The sequence below is a fragment of the Ictalurus furcatus genome, chromosome 16, assembly GCF_023375685.1.
Source record: "Ictalurus furcatus strain D&B chromosome 16, Billie_1.0, whole genome shotgun sequence".
NCBI classification, from domain to species: Eukaryota; Metazoa; Chordata; class Actinopteri; order Siluriformes; family Ictaluridae; genus Ictalurus; species Ictalurus furcatus.
In genome coordinates, this window is record NC_071270.1 from 20,460,052 (window position 1) to 20,472,835 (window position 12,784).

Sequence of the window (12,784 nt, forward strand, 5' to 3'; positions counted from 1 at the left end):
CAGCTATAAACATTCCCTCACAGAATATTTAATGAGACAATATTATTGCCTTTAGGAGCTCTAATACAGCAGTTATGCAGTGGTGCAAGATCCAGCTGGTTTGCTATTATTTCCAGATTATGGTAAACCCGTAATCTGATTAAGAAAAGAATGCATACAATTTTATAACTCACCTGAGACTTTCACTGCTCTGCACTTGTTTGAATGTTGCTATGAAACTTGTTGATCTTTAAATTATTATTTTCCAGAAGACCTTCACAAATGGGATCCTGTTCCGATCTTTCTAAACAAAGCCTACATCATATCTCAGGTACCTGAGGTTAGTATGGTCTTAATTTTATACTAATGGGTAAATAATAATTCTGTGTTAAACTTTTTAGCAACTACATTAAACGTCTCTTGAATAACTCAGGATGCAGTTTGATTGAGCCTAAAAAAAACTGTGTGAAATATTGCTGGTTATTGGAAGTCATTTTCGAACTGTCTTATACTTTAGTATGGATATGATTTAGTATTCTACTCGGTGCACATCATTAAAGGCTACGTAAAACACATCAAACATGACTGGTGTCAGTAGTGCATATATCATACTTTAAAGGTTTGATGAAACATTCAGTGTTTTATTTAACATTTATCTTTGATCTTTTGGTCAGTCTGTTGGTTTGATTCTTCACACTGGTCCAGTAGAGAACTGGCTGAAAATGACAGGGAATTTGAAATGCTATCCACAGGCGCAAAAAGTTTCACCTGAACAATCTTTATATCTGCAGCATGAAAAATACAGAAGCACTGGGGGTTCTCTAGTCCCAGCCGTGGAGGCCCTGAGTCCAACATAGTTCAGCGAGTGTCCCGTTGAAAGACATGGACTCAAAGACACACCCTTCAAACAGTTCTGAGTTACAGTGTTAGCTATCTAGCTAGATTTAGTAGTGAAGCTTAGGGTAGTGGTAGCTCAATGGTTAAAAAATTGGACTACTGATCAGAAGGTCAGGAGTACAAATCTCAGCACTGCCAAGTTGATAATGCTGGGCCCTTGAGCTGGTCCCTTAACCCTCAACTGCTCAGTTGTATACAATAAGATAAATGTAAGTTGGGTGTCTGCCAAATGCTGTAAATGAAAGATTATATAATCTGTAGCCCTATTCAATTGGACTAGTTTTACATGAGGAGGTGTGTAATGTAATCGTTTCCAGAGTTTCTCTGGGATTTTACTCCCATCTGAAACTATCTTGTCAGTAACTGGGACTTTAAGCAATGACGGTTGTAGGGACGGCTATGTCAACCCGGAACTAACGGGCTGTTTACACTACAACAGTTTCAACTTGAAACGGAAAACTTTTTATGCGTTTTGGCTGTTCGTTTTACATGACGACGGCATTTTGGGGCCTGAAAACGCAAACTTTTGAAAACAAAAGTTCAAAACAACGTGTGAGGCATTAAAAACTACAGGATTGTGTTTGTGTTGCTCAAGATTTTGAGTTTATTGACGCTTCTCGAGCAAAGTGTAGATTTACTGCATCACTACATCGACCAGCGGAGACGCATTTCTTACACACACCAAATTATTAACCCACATCTACGCCGATGAAGGGTATTCAAAATCTTATCATTATCTTTGTAATTGTCTGTTTTGGAGAATATCTGTATCCTTTTATTGCTAATAAAATATAGAAAGCAGACTGACTGCCAGTGTCTCACTATTTGCACTATTTTGAATTTTTTCAGTATTTAAACATGAACGAGCTTTGTTAACAGAATTCTGACCTGGAGCACAAGAAAAACTAAAAGATGGTGTTGAAGACAGAAAAATCTATTTCCACAATGAAAAAAACTTCATGCACATTTCTTGGACATTACATTATATTACATTAGGGACGTCTCAGCATTTATTAACTGAGAAAATAAGCTAACCCCCCCCCCCGCCTTCCCCTGACGAGCAGCTCCCGAAGTGCATAATCAGTTCAGGAGGGGGTCCTGGATTCCCAGACCACATACCTCTAAGCATTTCACAGTTCCATTATGTGTCGTCCCTCATGGGGCTGGATAGAGGACGCTTGACGTACTCGCTGATGTTCAGACATGGGGTGGTCTCTTCCGCACCGCAGAGATATGATGTCATATCCCCAGCCTGGTTTGAGCATGGGGTGACGGCTTCTGCACAGCTTGCAGGGGGAATGAAGCTCAAGGCGGAGCCCGAGGGGTGAGCGACGTTCACCATGAAGCTAGGGGGAGCTATGCTCTCCACAAGGTCAAAGGGGGGAGCGAAGTTCTCCACAAGGCCAGAGGGGGAGCAATGAAACACACAAAAAACTTCATAACAAAAGAAAAAGTAATAAAGCACCGGAATGTTAAGCCTGAGCAGCTCTGTCTTCCTTCTCCTTGCCCAACCTATAATGTTGTCACAGTACCCTAAATCTGTGTTTGTGCTGTAGCCATGGAAACCAAAGTGACAAAGCATCAACTCTAATGCTAGGTTGCAACAGTGTTTGATGGTCTTTGGTGGTTAAGAAAATGTCATTTACAAAAGCAAGAGGGCTCCCAGGTGGTTCAACCATACGGCAAACGCATTTCTGCTGATGGATGGCTATGGCTTTGCGAAGATACAAACTTGCAATTTCTCTACAATGCCACAACCATTCATGGCCAGGAGCCAAGACCCTCTTCCAACACTCCAATTTTTTTTTTCTAATATATTAGAAGATAAGCTAATCACAGTGGAAGACTTTGTACCATTGTATTAATTCTACAAAGAGAAATGAGTTCACTTATATTTACTATACAACCAGAACAATGTACTGAAATGATATGTATCTTTGACAAACCTGCTGTGAATTCATGGAAGGAACAGTGTTGTTATGTAGTGTAAATATAATTCTAATTCAACACACTTGAAAAATGTGAAATTAATTTAATCCATTAAACCATGTTTTTGTAGAGTATGTCAAAAACCTGTGTTTCTGCTTTGGTAGAACCATGGGCTACAGCAGCAGGGAGCAGTGAGTCTAATTTGCTCATGTATAGTTCCTGCCACCGTGTTTGCTTAAACATTTTAATGACTGAATGTGTACGTGTCTGGAAAGATTCCCTATTCCCACTCGTAGAAATAAAAGTTTGCCAATCTGCAGACAAATCTTATTTGGGAACGAACTTTGCCGGACTTTAGGACTGGATTTGGGGAACTCTGCAGTTCGCTGTGCCCTATTCCCAAAATATTTCATGCAAATATGGCATACAATGACAAAAAAAAAAAAAAAAAAACTGAATGTAAATCCGTCCTCACATTGACACAGTTTATTCCTATAAAACACTCATTTGTTTTACATATGGCCCTTCACCATCTCAAGATGTTGCTACTCTTTGAACCCTCCACCCACTACAGCGTATAAGACTAGCACATATGAGCAAAAACACATACTCATCCAACAGAGTGCAGCCGAGTTCAGAGCTGCCTCGCTAGTTAGATGAATTAGCGGACGTGGAAGCATAATTTAACTGCACTTCATTGCGTAACGTCTTTAAGAAGATCTTAGAGTACACACAAGCTGACAACATTTGCTGTGCTGACCTCTACGAGTAAACATTCTCATGTCTGTTTGAGACTCACTTGGCCATGTTGTTTGGCCCATCGGCATGAAAGAAACGGATCTATTTCACCGAAGAGCTTGTGTGAAGGACTCCATCTTGTTGCCAAATTTATTAGATGTCTTACAGGCTCGGGGGGAAGATTCAGAGCAGGCGGGCGCATTGAAGGAACAACACCACAACAGAATCTATCAATACAGCCCACCCGACTATCGTGTTTCTGCTTTCGAGAGACGCCGAGATCGGAATCACGGCACTAGAGCATCTGGGATTTGTAGACGAGACTCCGGAGGTCCATTTATGGAGAGATGCTATCAGAACGACACAGGAAGCAGAATCCACGTTTTCCAATTATGAAATCAATCACATTTTGCACGGTAAATAGATTTGGCCATATTTCTCCATTGTGGCCCCCACAAAACCCACTCTCCACTCATTTTTCATTCTCCACGTCTTAGTCACAGGCAGATGGAGACATCTGACACTAACTAGTTTCTCAGCTCGGTACAGTACCAAAAAAGCAGAGAGTATGTGCATGGAGGACGCTGAGTCAATAAACACAATTGGAATAAACGAAGAAAAGATGTGTTTAATAGTGAACAAGGGAGACGTGTTTGTTTGGGATACTGAGCTGTTGGTGAAGAGTGCATCTATGATGTTGATTCATACGCAGGAAAAGGAAATGTATCGACAGACGTGCATTTGAATGATTCATACGCTGTTTATTTTCCAACATCTACAGTGGTAAACAGCCATTCAGAGGTTTGCGGGGATGAGGCACGTCCTTTTGGCTTTTGTAGTTTGACACGAGATATAATAAGCAGGATGAGAGTGTCTCAAAGAGGGAGTGAAAACGAGCTCTCTGCTCGTAGTTTTATCATTTCATGCACCTGACACTTTTTTCCCCCAAGCTTTTTCTTGAAGGAAACCCAGGTTGTGATCTTGCCATTGCACTCACTTTTATTTTCTCATCCTCTCTCTTTCTCTTTCTTCCTCATACCTGATAATGAGACCTTTAGCTGTACACATTGGGTCACACCTGTTTTCTTTCCCTTCAACGCCAGGCAGAGTGCGGCATGCTCCAGCTGTTGATAACATCTGTACTCGGGACTAAGTGTTAGCAAACTCTCACACACCTCGCAGCATGCTGTGGTGGCAGGATTCACACCTGATCCTCTTTAGGAAAGATGTTGCAAAAGTTTCTCATTTAAAACACCATAGAAGAGTGAACCGGGATTACCATCCAAGCTGACATTTTCCTCTAATCCCACCCGCACCTTTGGATAAGCTAAATCTAATTTTCTAATAGCTGCGCAATAGCTCATGTAATCCAACGTGGCCTCACAAGGACTCATTTCCCATTGCAGTTAACTCAACTTTGAACAGGACTCGACAACATGGTACTGGAATACCGAGGACTCTATAGGAACCCGCATGCCAAAATAAACCGTAGATTAAAGGCAACAGCAGTTCCGCGCTCAGCAGAATGGGAAGTGGACGGGACAGTGGGTTGCACAGATAGATTGTGTCTCATTTGCACTTAGGAGCTCATGAATAATTAAAATGCCAGTGATGGGCTTGTCTGGACTCCCGGCGCAATGATTGATGGAATGAAAAGAGCCTTTGTCTGCTTGCTCCTGATGGAGAGAGTGAGCGAGCGAGTGAGAGATCATGAAAGAGAGGGGAGAGTCTTGAAGAAAAATCGACTGAATTAGCACGATACAGCTCTCCTACGCTTAATGAAGGCTAAAGCACAGGCTCTTAAAATGGCATTCGTTTACAGTTCTAGGCTATGGAAACTCAAATTGTGTGTTTAATTAAAAGATGTAGATCTTTTTTTATGTAATGTGAGCATAGCTATGAGGAATATCAAACTAGCTGGAAAAAAGTAAAGCACTTTAATATACGCTAATACATATCAGAGATGGTATAACCCAAGCATGCTAAATTATGCTTTCAAATGTATGCTGTCAAATCAAGGTATATAAACTTTATGACTAATTCATTTCTTTAACCTATTATTTAAATGACATAAATGACATCAACCTAAATTCTTTACCTTGATCTTTAAAGATTTCCTGTTTACTAGTGAGTTAATGATATGCTAACCGCTGTGCATACAAACTAAAATAAGCTGTGTTTGCTAGTAAGTAAGTAAATGATATGCTAACCGCTGTGTGTACATACTAAAATTAGCCGTGTTTGCTAGTGAGTTAATGATATGCTAACCGCTGTGCGTACATACTAAAATTAGCCGTGTTTGCTAGTAAGTGAGTTAATGATATGCTAACCTCTGTGCGTACATACTAAAATTAGCCATGTTTACTAGTGAGTTAATGATATGCTAACCGCTGTGCGTACATACTAAAATTAGCCGTGTTTACTAGTGAGTTAATGATATGCTAACCGCTGTGCGTACATACTAAAATTAGCCGTGTTTACTAGTGAGTTAATGATATGCTAACCGCTGTGCGTACATACTAAAATTAGCCGTGTTTGCTAGTAAGTGAGTTAATGATAAGCTAACCGCTGTGCGTACATACTAAAATTAGCCATGTTTACTAGTGAGTTAATGATATGCTAACCGCTGTGCGTACATGCTAAAATTAGCCATGTTTACTAGTGAGTTAATGATATGCTAACCGCTGTGCGTACATACTAAAATTAGCCGTGTTTACTAGTGAGTTAATGATATGCTAACCGCTGTGCGTACATACTAAAATTAGCCGTGTTTGCTAGTAAGTGAGTAAATGATATGCTAACCGCTGTGCGTACATACTAAAATTAGCCGTGTTTGCTAGTGAGTAAATGATATGCTAACTGCTGTGTGTACATACTAAAATTAGCCGTGTTTGCTTGAAAGCAATTTTCTGATTTTTGAGGGGTTTTTTTAGTTCGTTTCCAAATTCAGTTATTTATTCCTAATGTTCATTCTTAGTACTTTGAGGACAATTTCCATTTGCATGATTTCATTGCTCTAGAGAACAACAGATTAAATATGTGGCACATTGAATTATTTACTTGCCAATTGTATGCTTGTTCTTGAGTTTTTCCAATAGCCAACAGATACTCCTTTTCATTAATACAGTATTCACATGAAAATTCAGTGTGTCTGCTTTCATTCATATCTATGTATTTCTGTAAATTTGCTTCATTTTGTAGATGTGAATGAACGAATTAACACAATATTGCGTGGTATTGTGATACTACTTGGTATCATGATACTTCAGCTGGTATAGTATCGTAAGCAATGTTTATGGTATTGTCACAACCCTATTGTACAGTAACTGTATACAGTATAACAAGAAAATACAACAAATAAATTGGCTATGTGGGCCATTCGCGCTCATGACAAGTAAGTATAATCTATAGGCCTTTTAAAGTTTTAAGTCAGTCAGTTTTAAGTTTTAAATCAGGTCATAGTATTATTAATAACTCTCTAGTGAAATGAGTTAGTTTTACTGATGACTGTCATCCCGAGAGCAGTGGCACAACTCAAAAACAAATGTCTTGCTTCAAGTATAACTGAGCTTCCAGCCATTCCACATCAACACAAATCTAATTGTGTACACACACACACACACACACACACACACACACACACACACAAGAGCGAATCAATCATCCCACACACTCAAAGCGGAGCGATGGTTGTTTTGATGATTTATCATTAGAAGAATGAAAGCAGGCAGCAGCTGTAAGCATTCATTTTATAAATGAACAAACTCTGATTGTCAATCGTGTCTATAAGGTCTACGTCTTTAGGTTATCCGTTCTGAGAAAATAGCATCGAGATCAAAATGTGTGCGAGGATGGTATTTGGTTTATTTACCGTTGCAGGAGATTGATGAGCCATGCTGAAGGTTTAATGATGGTGGCCTGTGCCATCAGGTCATTCATATCATTAGTCAAGTGGACAGCATTTTCATTAATGTACGTCATTGTTTGCGCTCATGTTACCTCCTTGTGGATTGTGTTTGACGTTAATTATAACTATCACATCACAACTTCATCACATGCACAAACACTCCTGAGTGAATTGTCAACACTTGCTGTGTGTATATGTGTGTTTGGTTTTGTGAATTTTCCTGTCTCACACCTGGCATCAACATGCGTACTGGGTGATCCGATCACAAGTGGATACCTGAGATGCATAGACATTCACACCTGGCTTTAAACGTAAAGGCATTTACATTGACCACTTGTGATCGGATTTCATACATCGTTTACGCTGGAGAAAGGTTGATCATGCACATGTATTACGTCAGTCTTGCGTTGCAGAAGCAGAAATCCATCCATCCATCCATCCATTTTCTGTATCGCTTATCCTACACAGGGTGGTGGGGAACTTGGAACCCATCCCAGTGCATGAGGTGGGGACACCTTGGACAGGGTGCCAACCCATCGCAGGGCACACACATATTCACATACTATGGACAATTTGGGAAGGCCTATCAGCCTACAGTGCATGTCTTTGGACTGGTGAAGGAAACTGGAGTACTCAGAGGAAACCCCTTAACCACAGGGAGAACATGCAAACTCCATGCACACAGGGCGGAGGCAGGATTTGAACCCCCAACCCTGGACGTGCGAGACAAATGTGAACTCCACTAAGCCACCATGCCCCCCCAGCAGAGGCAGAACTATCCGCAAATCATATCTCACCTACCTGTACGGACTGTTTCAAACATTATAATCATGTGGTCTGCTCACGAAACTTATAAAGCCTTTGCTGTTATAGCATCATTTTTCTCCGTTAGTCTACCACTCAGTGCGATTTCCAAACTGTCTCGCAATGATTACATATTCTCCAGCTAAGGCAATGATGCATTTGATCATGTGCTCCTTTGTTGCTCTCGATGTGGGTCACACTAAAAATATGATGTGGACATATACATCACAAATTTGGTTTGAGTGCGTTTTTGAGACACATTTGACCCTGTTCACAATTGTACTTAGCGTTATCCACTTAGGATCCGATCCCCCAGGATGCATGCTAGTGCCAGGTGTGAACAGAGCCTATGTGGCTACACCTTGTCAAGACCAGCAAAATAAAGTAAAGACAACTTTACAGTGTAAAGTGCTTTTTTTCATTAATTTTTTTTCCACAAAACTAAATCTGTAAAACAATTTCTTTATGGTTATTGAGGTGTCGAAAATTCTTACTATATGTTCTTAGTTACAGACATACAATCGATATATTACATATGTATAATTCTACATTCTTGTCACACAAAAAAACCCCAAAAACGTGTCCTTATATGGGTATATTAAAGGGTTACAATTTGTAAATTTGTTCGTCTTTTCAAGCCTGCTCTCGTACAAGGTTGAATGAACTACAGCAACATGGATGGATTTAGTTTTTTCATGCAAATTAATGGAAAAGGTTTAAATGCTAACCCCATCCCTAACCCTTACCCTAACAGCTGGAGCTTTTAATACAAACAAATCATTGCAAATTTGCAAGCCTTAGACTACACTCTTAGAAAAAAAGAGTTTGTTTAGATAGTTCAATGGTTTTATTGTTCGACTCCCTCAAAATACTTTTTAAATATTCCCCCCCCCCCCCCCCCCAAAATTAGTTTGGTCTGCTCCATTACGCATCTTGAAACACGCCCCCTTCAGAGAGACAGAGAGTGATTTCCATGGATGAGAAAGGGAAGTGAAGAAAAGATAAGGTGGAGCTGAAAAGCTATGCGAAAACAACAGCAACAACAACAAAAAAGTTTAGAGCATTAGATGCAGATGCTGTGAAATGTTTTAAATGAACAGATTTTGCCTTTGGCGTGAAGGCAAGTTGCAGCTCTGCAGGAGATGACGGCTCTAGCGTTAGAGATTATTCTAGCATTACAGTTCATTCTATCTCTCTCTCCCTCTCTCATACACACAAACTCTCTTTCTCGTACACATACAGTAGACATGCTTTTTCAAATATACACTTTCTCAACCACATATACATACACACACTCATATGTATACCCTCCTCTTCTTCCTCCTAAAGCTCTGCTGACCTGCTCCCAAAAGAAACCCTGAATTATGCCGACATGATCACAGGCGCGTTTAATGTCCCATGATGATAGCGTGCCATTCAGATGTGGATTCAGATGTGTTCAAAGATAAAGTTTCAGTCCTGATTCAGGAGTTGTACAGCTGAGTGCTGCAGCTCTCCTACAGCGCACCCAGATGATGCCCACTTACTAGCTAACATGCTGTCTTGATTATTTTATATTCTTTGTCACACATGTTTGCCTGTTTTACAAATATGACTTGATATCTGTTCAGTGCTACTTCAAATAAATATGTTTAAATAGCATTTATGCATTATTCTGTATTGTATTATATTTTTATGCTAGTAAGTGGTGTTAAAAATTGGTCTATGTGTGTTATGATGGGGCGTGTTGTGGGCCGGGTGCGCTGGTCCGCTCTGGGCCAGAAAGTCCAGTCCACTTTTTGTGTGGGTGACTTTTTTTTTTTTGCAAATGCTTACAAAACTAGAATAAAGAAGTAATGTTTACTTGAACCGACTGCATACTAATGTAGAGAAATGGTCTTTGAACTCGATTTGCTTATACATTTATGGAACTTTAAACTGATTTTATTATAAGTGTTATGGATGGATCCTTTTGAATATCTCTTGGGTTTTTTTTTTTCTTTTTCAGCTTTAACACCTAAGGTTATTGTATAATGAAAAGTGTTGAAAGATCCAGTGTTTTGGTAAAGTTTTCTTTTGTTTCTCACTTTGTGTATCTCAGTCAGGTGCATGAGCAAGTTTGTTATGTAGTCATGTTTGGTTCTACCAATTTAGGTCTTTATGAACACTGATGTCAATGCAGGTACCAATTGGAGATCTACTTCTTATGGGAACCATTAAGAAACAATGGTGATAAATGATTTGTGAAATTGGATTATCCGTTTCCAAGAAATAACATTTAGATGATGTGTACTTTTTTTGTTTGTATAGTTCTCCGATTTACATAACACAACTCATTTAAGATTTCTTACATTAAATAAACGAGTTAAACTTGTTTTATTTGGGCAATAGTTAAGCATTTAACCTAAAAAGTGCTAGTTAAATTTACTTACATGCTTTATTAGAATTATTATCAGTGCTGTGTAAACCCTACTTATAATATGCTTAGTTAAAATGACTAAGACGTCATGTGTGAAAGTTGCTACACTTTTCTTGAATAAATCTCACTGCGATATTCATTTTTTCAGTATGACACCAAGGTTTCTTTTATTTTCATGGCAGCAGCCCTATGTGAGACCTTGTTATGTCCGAACAGTGCTGACGACAGCCTGACTAAGTGAAAGTGTCCTCTGACAGTGACATCATCACACCAGTCATGCCGTGGTGAAGCACAGCGGTGATGTAAGCAGGGCCGAAGGGAGCGATGACCATCGCGGTAATTTGGGAGATGATGACAGAATGAGAGCACTGGATAAAGCCAGTGCAGTGAGAGCTCTATCACAGTCTGAGTTCCGCCAGTTTTAAAGAAACTGATTAGTCTGGTACCATTAGGTCACACAAATTGATTTATTTGTGTATCTAGAACTAATTAGCCTGAGACACTCAAATAAAGTAAGATAGAGCCACTCAAAGGACCCAGCAGCAATTGATCGTCCTAATGCTGGTATAAGTCTCTCTAATTCAGTTTGGAAGAAATAACTGGATACATTTGATCTATTTTTGTAGAGCCATACATGCATTTACGGACTTTTTTTTAATTTTTATTTTAATTTGTCTTTGATTAATAATCATTGTGCTGTACCTATAATAGTAGTCAACCAAAATGTTGTGTACTACATGTATAGATACCTAAAAATAACAACTGCATGTCTGTGTGAGATATATATATATATATATATATATATATATATATATATATATATATATATATATATATATATATATATATATATATATATATAAGTCTTTCTTAAGAAGGAATGCAGTTATGGTTAGTGCAAACACTTGCACATGTACACACACACACGCACACACACACACACACACACACACACACACACACACACACACACACACACACACACCACCATGCAGTCAGGTGATGCCAATTAAGCCCTTAGCTCACTCTTGTTTCAACCAGAAAGGAGATAAGGTGGAAATATTCAAGAAATTTATATTTAAACATTTAAAGAAACTCTCTATCATTTTTTCACTCTAATCTTTATCTATTACATCTGCTGCATATATATGACAAGAATTTCGACATGTTTCTGTGTACTGAGAAAAGAAACAGACAGAAAGCCTGCTTACTCACTTGCGCGCTTAGAATGGAAGTTGACAAATTTGTCAGTGAATTAAATTCTATAGGATGTATTCAGAGTTGAGTTAAGTATACATAGTGTACACATCGATATTCAGATCTCAGATATAACTACAGACTCGTGTGCTACTTGTGACACGTACACAGCGTTTATGTACACAGGGTTGGTTATGTCATGGTTAGGAGTGATTCTGGCCTTGAACTGGAGTTGGTTTTTTTTGTTTCTCACAGAATCAACTCAAAGTATGGCCAGCTTGACCATTAAACTGTGGACTTTTTTTTTTTTTTTTTTTTAAAGAACAGCATAAATTAACGAAAACATGGGCACAAGTTAATATTCCAAGCACACATGACCTCAAATTTGTATCTTTAATGTGTGTCTGGTTTACTGTGTAAGCACATAACGTAAAAAATAAAAGTATTCACAACAGCAGATGCAGTGCTTTTCACACCTCCCTGAGATTCACACTTGCAAAATATTCCTAGTTCACCGTGAAGAAAATAGGATACGCTGTATCAAATGCTGTTTTATAGACTTATATACAACAAATGTGGAAGAAGCCATTGTGCGATTAATGTGATTATCATAACTAGGATCCTTTCCACATCCTGTTCATAACAGCTGGCTTTGATGTATTCACAAAATATTTCACTGCTATTGATGACACTACACTATGGATGAATGGATAGATAGATAGATAGATAGATAGATAGATAGATAGAGTGTTTGGCAGCAAAGAGGCAAATCTTGCTTTATTTGTCTGCAATTTCTATCTATTTTTTAGGCTTAACTCTTTTTCTTAGAGGCCAAAAAATGGAATTTCCACCTGTTTTGGGGTGTCCATGTTCAGCATTGAATTAATTTGTGATGTCGCACTCCACATTAGTGGTTAATGGCTCATATGAAAGTA

General features: G+C 38.9%; 1 protein-coding gene across 3 annotated transcripts in view; it reads right to left on the bottom strand.

The window, feature by feature from the left end:
• Positions 1-12,784, bottom strand: part of cntfr (ciliary neurotrophic factor receptor) — a 183,318-nt gene that overhangs the window by 100,417 nt on the left and 70,117 nt on the right. Inside the window, exon 1 of one of the 3 annotated variants that reach the window (XM_053646068.1) lies at positions 1,996-2,430. The exons of the other annotated variants lie outside the window; for them this stretch is intronic. Coding sequence (XP_053502043.1) covers positions 1,996-2,005 — 10 coding nt within the window. The 5' untranslated portion in view covers positions 2,006-2,430. Of the gene's footprint in view, positions 1-1,995; positions 2,431-12,784 lie in introns of those variants that run through there. 3 annotated transcript variants of the gene reach the window in all.